Below are 8,621 nucleotides of genomic sequence, written 5' to 3' on the forward strand. Positions count from 1 at the left end.
ATGGCACAGGTGCTGACCACGCCCCCGTCTGGTTGGAGCGCTGGTGTGTCCCATGTGAGTGACGTCATCGGCAGGCGCAGCAGTGGGGGAGATCGTGGAGGTGATTGACACATAGGGGTGAGCAGATAGCTATTTATGTTCTGTTTTTGTACACATTCTGTATGTCTTGATAAAAGCGCTGTGCGCTGACACGTTGGCATATACTACCGGCTCTGTCTAGTTTGTTTTACTTTCGCTGCTGACCTGTGGAGTACCCTCCATTCATATATATATATATATATATATATATATATACGGGATGTGGTCATATTACCAACCGAGGGGATTCCAGAGCTCAAAATGCCGGCGATGGAATCCCGACACCTTTCAGAATCCCGCCGGCATCCCAAATATAATAAGTAACAGGGTTAGAGGGAGGGTTAGGCACTAGGAGAGGGTTGCGGTTGGGAACTAAGAGGGGAGGGTTAGGTTTAGGGTGCAGGGAGGTTAAGTTTAGGCACTGGGGGGTAGATTAGGTTTAGGCACCAGGGTGGCAGTGTTAGGATACCGACCGACAGGTGTCAGTGTGATCGCTCCCCACCACAGGCATAGGAGATTGCTGCAGCCTGTACTGGGCTGCTGTGATTTAAGGGGGGGGGGGGGACAGCCCCGAACCCCAGGTAATTAGTACCCGCTCCCCCCCCCCCTTCTCTGCAGATGCATCTTATTACTTTATTGAGCAACAGTATAATTGCATCATGCAATGTGATCATGAGCACTAATATCACACCCAGATCGCATTGCAAATGCTATCATTAATATATGGGCCATTGTATATTTAAGTAGCCAGTTTACTTAAAAAGATAGGAACATTGGTTGCCTATCATGTTTACTTTCCAAGTACCATCCCGATGATTATTTTCATCTCTCGACACGGATATTAGCCTCAACCCTGGCAGCCCGCTAAACCAAGCCCTCAATTTTTTATTGACACGCGGCTCGCTGTGCAGCCGGCAGTGGTGGACATCGAATGGTGCAAACCATCGATGGTTCTCAATAGTTTTTTTTTTTTTTAAAGACCACCGATGTTTAACACTGATGACATAAATGATGGTGACAATCGATGAAAAGCCACCGATGGCCATTCCTTAGTATCTTCTTCTGCTTGAGCTGTCCGTGGCAGGGTGACGTAGCAGTGAGGAAGTGAAAGCACTGTAGTAATACTGCCTGGGCGCCCGCAGCAGAGTATGTATGTATGTATGTATGTATGTATGTATGTATGTATGTATCGCTCCCTTTTCCGTCCAGGGTCCAGCGTAACAACAAACAGAAAACAAAGTCGGAGCAAAATAAGATAAGATCCACCCACAATCTGCCCAAACGCTGACTCCTCCCCCAATTTATGCAAGTCACGCCCCTGGGGGAAGATCCTAAGGGGAGGAGGTATACTATATTAGGGTATTCCTGTGAGACGAGAGCCTGAAACGGAAGTTTGCTTTGTGCATAAACATAAATGTGTATTGGGTATAAGTATTGGGGTGCACAGGCAGGGCGCGTCATTATAGCTAATGGCAATGTCAGATACATATATGCCCACTGAGGTGGAAGAACGCTGGCTGGGTGCACAGCGGTGGCACTCAGGCAGAGGACACCGACTATACTAGCCCTTGCCAGCAGCAAGCGGAAGAGTTAAATATGTGGGCGCGGCCTGCCTGCCTCAAAGTCCCTCCCTCATCCTGGCCTCACCCACATTTGATGCCCTCATCCAATCAGCGCCAGCTCCGGGAAATGCGGGAAAATCCGAACACAATAAAATGGAGAGAAAAAGGGGCGTCCTACCCTATAAGGGGCTGACCGCGCATGCGCAGTGTTTCAGCTCCGGCCGCCGGGTTCCAAATTGGAATGAGGCCCCAGGAATAGAACGAAGGACTGGAGACGGAGCCTGCGGGGCAGCGGCAATAACAACAGAGACAGCGCTCGGAACGGGGTGCCTAGATCTCCACCCCCGAATCAGTAACTCCTCAGGGAAGTCACCCCTCGTCCGGGTCCGCCGCACTCCCGGATCTTTGCTGGATGCTCTGATCCCGGGAGCATGCTAGGACAGCAGCCGCAGCCGTTCTCCCTCTCCCCGGGGGCCAGCAGCGGCGGCGGCGGGGCAGCGGAGGAGAGTCAGCTGGTCAGCTACGTGGAGGAGTACTTGGAGTGCATAGAGTCCCTGCCGCTAGAGATCCAGAGGACCGTAACCCTGCTGCGGGAGATCGACACCAAGTACCGAGGTGAGTGCTCTACACGTGGCCGGGGTACTCCCCAGTCACCGCGCAGCCCCCCGCCCAGTCCCTGCCCTCCTAACCCCAGAGCCGGGGCTCCCTGCGCTTTGTTGTGGCACTAGCAATATAAAAAAGTGTCTGGAGCCCAGTGACCGGCCCCCCTTACCCGGTCATCACCGTGCCCCTCTCTCGGGCACATCCCCCAGCTCCCCCAAGCTGACAGCCGCACAGCCCCGGCGATCTAAGTGACAGTCTCGCGTCTTCTCAGCCATTTTGAAAGCTGGAATCGCAGCCATCCGTCTGGCCAGCACTCAGTGACACCACAAGTCCCAGCATGCCAGAGCAGCCCGGTCTAACAGGTGCTGTCTCCATTGCGGGGTTAGTCTCCAGCATGTCCGTTCCTGCTTCTGATGGTTCCACAACAGAGGCTGGCTGGGACTTGTAGTGCCACAACAGCCCGGGAGAGACTAGGTTCACTACTTTGGCTCGATGTTGCTGCGATGGACCCGTCTGTAGGCGGACTGGGCGCCCTAATGCTGCAGCACATTATTATACTTGTATTACACTGGTGTGTGTGCCCATGTGTTACATACATTGTGTTATATACCTGCTGTCTATACATACATACACTGTCACTGAGCACAGGGCGTCACATCCGGGGCCTGCCAAAGGGGACCTTCTGTTCGGTCCCGCCCACTATGGGTAGGGTGCATACCAACTTAATAACGTCATGTGTGCCCGTTATCTATAGCCCACCACCTCATGGTGGTGCCCCTGTTACAGCATGGCTGCACACTGTGTGTGTGTATATCCTATCCAAGGTGAACATCCACAAATGATATGGACCAGGGCACTCACCAGACTTGCAATGAAGTTTAAAATGAATCGGGTTATATTCTAGCTATGATTAAGGTCCCTGCGAGGGCCAATGGGTTAATGTTAAACAAGTCTGGTGAGTGCCCTGGTCTATTTCGTTTTTGGATGTTCCCTGCGAGTACTGAAAAGTCAGCTTGTTCAGACTTGTCATGAAGTTTGAAACAAATCCATTTAATCAGACATGTAATTCCATGGAGAGCGCCATGCTCTTTTATTTTTGGATGTTCACCTTGGATGGGATTGGAGCCTCCATAGGATGCTTCAGGAGCACCTCAACTGTTGGATCATAGTAACTGAGTGCATAGGTTTCAGAATATAGCTATATACATCTCGAACCCATCATTATGTATACCTCACCTCATGGCAATATCTATGTACTGCCCACCATAGAGAGAGAGAGAGAGAGATATATCTCTCTATCTCCCATTATCTGTAGTCCACCTCATGGCAGTGCCTGGTCACAGTCTCACAGCATGCTGACCACAGTATATTGAGCACACCTAATATACAGACCGGTTTACCTGCTGTCACTGACTTTCAGGTTAAAAACTTTCCGACTGTGCAAAACAAAATCTTTTCCAGCACTATGGACATAGGTGAACTCTGTCCTTACTGTATGTTATACACCTTATTGGTTAATATTAATTTTAGAGTATTTAAATTTTTTTATTTTTCTAAGTGCATTCTATAATTCAGCAGACATATGATGTAAGTGGTCTCTTTTCAAACTGCCTTCTTTTTGGTATTTCTACGTTCTGTCGTAAAGCTGGGATTTTTCTAAACTAAATTATATATACTCTCTTTGCAAAACATCATAGTTATATCCTTTAAAATTTGTGTTGACCAGCAGAGAAAATGTAGGTAAAAATACGCAGTTACTTGTCTTGTATTAGGTGCCTGCCAATTCTGCATTGGATACATAAGTATATTAGGAACAAACTTGCAAGTCATTGTCTACCAATGTAGACTGCAGTTTTGTAGCATTATGGTTATACTATAAAATACATCCATTATGTTTCTCACAAAAAAAAGTATCATGTTTAGAAATTATATTGAGACATCAAAGTCCAGCTTTATTATGTAATGGCTGCAAACTAATATGTTATGGTTAATTTGATTTTTGCCAATTATTAAAAAAAAAGTCTGTTCCATTTAATAAAGAAAAATTTGCTTTACTGCTATTAATATCCATATCACATGCTATAGTGACATTATAACAGTGTTTTTTGATGAATTTATAGGGATCAGGGTCTATGGCCTTGGTTAGATGTTATAACGAATTGTACAGTTGGTATCTGTTGCAAACATAGTGTTAAATTGGTTTGTGTATGAGGGATGGGGATATATCTTATAAGATATTAATGCTTTTCCTTTATATTTACAGAGGCACTGAAGGAGATAGATGAGGTCTCGGTGAAACATTCACATGAAAGTGATCCACACCAAAAGAAGCGTCTGCTTCAGCAACTTCAGAGGTCTCTGATAGTAACGCAGGAGCTTGGAGATGATAAAATACAGCTAGTCACACAGGTGCTGGAGATGGTAGAAACTAGGTCCAAGCAGATTGATGCCCAATGTAGAGGATTCTTTGAACCAGAGGAAACCGAGAAATCCTTAGAAAAGACCAAAGTGGAATCCAGCACAGCAGAGCGCTCGACCCGGAGACCTCGCCGACAGCGGAATAGTGAGAGTCGGGACTTGTGTCACATGGTCAATGGAACAGATGATGGTGATGACCCACCCAAAGAAAAGAAGGCAAAATCTTCCAAGAAGAAGAAACGAAACAAAACCAAGCAGGATAGGGAGGTGTCTCCTATACCCTTCGCAATTGATCCCAATGAGCCAACATACTGCTTATGTAATCAGGTTTCCTATGGGGAAATGATAGGATGTGACAATGAGGAATGCTCCATAGAGTGGTTCCATTTCTCCTGTGTTGGACTGACGTATAAACCAAAGGGCAAGTGGTATTGCCCTGACTGCAGAGGAGACAATGAAAAAACAATGAACAAAAATACAGAAAAAACAAAAAGGGACAGGAGATCGAGATAGTGTAGGGACTTTTTTTTTTTTTTTAATCGTTTCATGTGTAGTATATATATTTTTTTTTCTTTTTGGATATGGGGGCTATATTTTAGGTAAAATTAACTAATTTTTAAATAGCATTGCAATATTAAAAGTTGTTTGGGTTGTAAATACTTTGTTTTTTCCAGCAAGAGCAACAGATTTTTAGACTGAACCAGCATATCAAAAAAGTTGTGTTAGATGCCAGGACCCACTGCATTGTTTAATTTTAAGTCCTATTTAAGTTGGAGCAGTGTAGAATTCTTGCACTTAGCAGTGCTCTGCTTTTATAGAGCTACAACAGGGGTGTGCGTTGATAAATAGAGCTCACATTTCTGCAAGACTATTTCCATCAGTGCTTGATTTAAAAGGAGTGGATTGTTAATAGGGCACACGGCACATAAATAGATCATGTACATTTAAAACTTCTGAAAAGTAAATATATGGTTTTGGAGTCCAGAAACAGGAACCCTTTGGTCTATGTGGAGATGGCTTGGAAAGATCTATTACATGTGTTGATTTCTGCTTGTGATTGGCAATGGAAAAATAAATCCATCGTAGGAGCCAGCAGGTTTGTATTGAACCACTTGGAAGTGGGACAAACCTTTGGTGGCAATGCTCCTTGATAAGGTTACATTATTATTTCCTACCATGTGCTGGCATATAATAACCTAACTTTAGCCAAGTGGTTTTCACTGCACCCCTAAGCCAAATGTTTGTTATTGAGGAATTCAGAAAACAATGTAGTAAAGTAAATTGTGCTTACCTGTCATCCTTAGGGTCAGTTATGTGAGGACAGGTTTGCGCTTCTGTTTGTCCACATATTTACATTACATTGACCATAAATAATTGTATTTTGTGCTAGACCACCAACCTGAGGCACCGCTGTAAGTGTTCCGGGGCACCCCAGGGTGTCTAGGCACACAGTTAACCATTGTAATGCCCAGCTTATTAGAGCAGCCTGTGCATCCATATCCCTTTACAATGCATTTGCCAGGAACATGCTATTTTTTTGGTTCACTGCAGTAGCATCACATAGGAGGCTGTTCTTCATAGCCTTTCGATACATGAATCTTGTCTTTTGTGTTTTATTTGCAGTGGGAACTAGTTCTGCAGCACTGATTATAGCGTGAATAATTTGAAGTGTCTAATGACATTGTAACAATTCTAAATGGTTTCTGTTCTTAGTTATCTAACACTAAAATATAAGAAGTGTTCCTCTCTATAAGGTACCTGAAATGTAGTGTTATAATAGGTAAATCAATCAATCAGGAACTTATATCTGGTTTGTTGGGCTCATTATATGAGCTACATAATAACAGCAGTACAGCTCTGTTGTAAAGTGCACTTAACTCTTTATTTGTAAAATCACAGGCTGGAGCAAGTATAATACATCTATGTACAGATGTTGGGACTGAAGAGGTAAGCAAACAGTGAGGACTAAGGGCTTCTAACATCTTCAAGTGTATCAATGCAATGGTTTAGAGAAACGTGTAGTGCAATATTGGTGTCATAATAGGGGTTCTATCCCTTCATTCTTTCTCTCTACATTTTTAAAATGATCTGTCATGTTTTAAGTCTGTGTGATATATATAGTATTCGACCAGACCAATTTTTAGATTTCATATGCTGCTTTAATGGCAATTATTTATTTTTTTCACTTTATCCAAGTACATTTTATATTGGGTATGTCAGGTATTGTTTTAGAGTATATTGTAATAAATATTTTTATTGTTTGGGTTTTCAATAGGGTAAAATAAGAAAGTGCTTTTCTATAATTCAGTGTTACTTTTAGACTGTTAAGGTATTCCAAGAGAGCTATGCTACACTCCAACAAGCTAGTTTGTCCAAGGATAAAATATGCCAATTTACAGTATGTACTCTTAAGGTTTGACACCGTTCTATGGCCCAGAAACAAATATTTATTTAGGCCTTTAGAAAAGTTGTGTGTGGTTATTTTTTCTGTTAAAGGTGTATTCCGCCTGCAGACATCCTTTAGGAACATGGACATGATTAGGAAGTCATGTCTGCTACATTATTGCTAGGTTTGGAACTGCATTCATTCTGTGTGACAGCGAGGTAAAATGTATCATTGTCCCTGAGAATAGGTCTTGTATTTTGTAAGGATGGAAAAGTGTCCTATAGCTTAATTTTATTTAAATTCTAAGGAAAGCGAAGAAGCCTGGTACAGAGGTGGACGCTAATCCCGTTACGGCTGCGTCTCTGTACGCAGCGGTATTGAGAAGTTGTGCTCATGTCACTTGTACAGAGATGCCCGCCGCCTGCGTCTCTCATCAACCGCTAGCATACAAAGACGCACCATCGGACTTGTGACCAATCCTATGGCTGCTCAGAATGTCCGTCGGAGCTAAACCACTGGGGCCAGTGACGCTGCTTACTAAGATGCAGACTCTTGCTGTGATGTGACCACAAAATGTTTGCAACACTCCTGCGTCTGACTAGCCACCCCCATATCTCATAAACTCATACTTGCTATCAACCTGCATCCAAACACTCACTATAACCGCAGTGGGTAAATCATTGTGCCACATGCACAGCACAGAAAGCATTGGCCAACTGTGCAAACAGCATAGCATCCACCTCTATCAGGCCCATGGTCTGTTATATACCCCATGTTTAGCAGTGGAGGAAAGTCATTACAGATGCCACGTTTCCAGCAGTAGTAGGAGCAGAGGGTCCCCTGACTAGATGCCATCCTATGCTGTCATTTATATATCCTGTTATCTTGACTTCTGTTTTAAAAATGGGTAGCTGTCAGGAAACGGGCAATTCTTTCCTCTGTATTTTCTACAATAGTAATCAGTGTCAAATAACTTTGCCAGTTGTCAAGGATGTAATGAGCCAATATTATTTGGGAGCTTAAAATGCACAGATACAGTAGAATAAGGTGAATACATTATATATATATAAATATAAATATATATATATATATATATATATATAAATATATATATAAATTTGCCACTGTAACAAATTTTTAGAAGCTCAACACTTCTGTATGTTCAGACCTTGTGGAAGGGTAAATATTATTAATGAATCCATGTAAATGTGAGCAGCATGAATGATTACCACCTTGTTGCCTGACTGCTGGGTAGATTTGAATGAATTGTTACTAGATGTGTGTGTCTATTTCACAGAGATGCTGGATGTGATCTGCTCTGCAACGGACACCTTCTAGAGCCAATGCTGCGCCTAGATTTATGTGATTCATGCATCTCCTCTAGGATTTCGCTCACTGCCACCAATATTTGTAACATTGCTGAGGGAGTATGGAGACTCTTCATCACCACCTCTACCACCAACATGCAGCAGGCCCAGCCCCCTACAAAAAATTCCTATATCAATGTGTCGGACACTGGGACAAGTGTAATAGCCTACGAGTTGCAACAAGTGCTGATATTTTGGCGATTTAAG

The 8,621-nt window shown here is 43.5% G+C and overlaps 1 protein-coding gene across 1 annotated transcript; it reads left to right on the top strand.

Moving 5' to 3' along the window:
• Positions 1-1,837: 1,837 nt before the first annotated feature.
• On the top strand, positions 1,838-8,088 carry ING2 (inhibitor of growth family member 2). The gene is made up of 2 exons (XM_088446952.1): positions 1,838-2,255; positions 4,507-8,088. The coding sequence occupies exons 1-2, from the start codon at positions 2,072-2,074 to the stop codon at positions 5,172-5,174; spliced, it is 852 nt and encodes a 283-aa protein (XP_088303078.1). The 5' UTR covers positions 1,838-2,071; the 3' UTR covers positions 5,175-8,088.
• Positions 8,089-8,621: the final 533 nt, after the last annotated feature.

This window comes from Taudactylus pleione, unplaced genomic scaffold (genome assembly GCF_031769625.1).
Source record: "Taudactylus pleione unplaced genomic scaffold, aTauple2 ptg000408l, whole genome shotgun sequence".
In the NCBI taxonomy this organism is placed as follows: domain Eukaryota; kingdom Metazoa; phylum Chordata; class Amphibia; order Anura; family Myobatrachidae; genus Taudactylus; species Taudactylus pleione.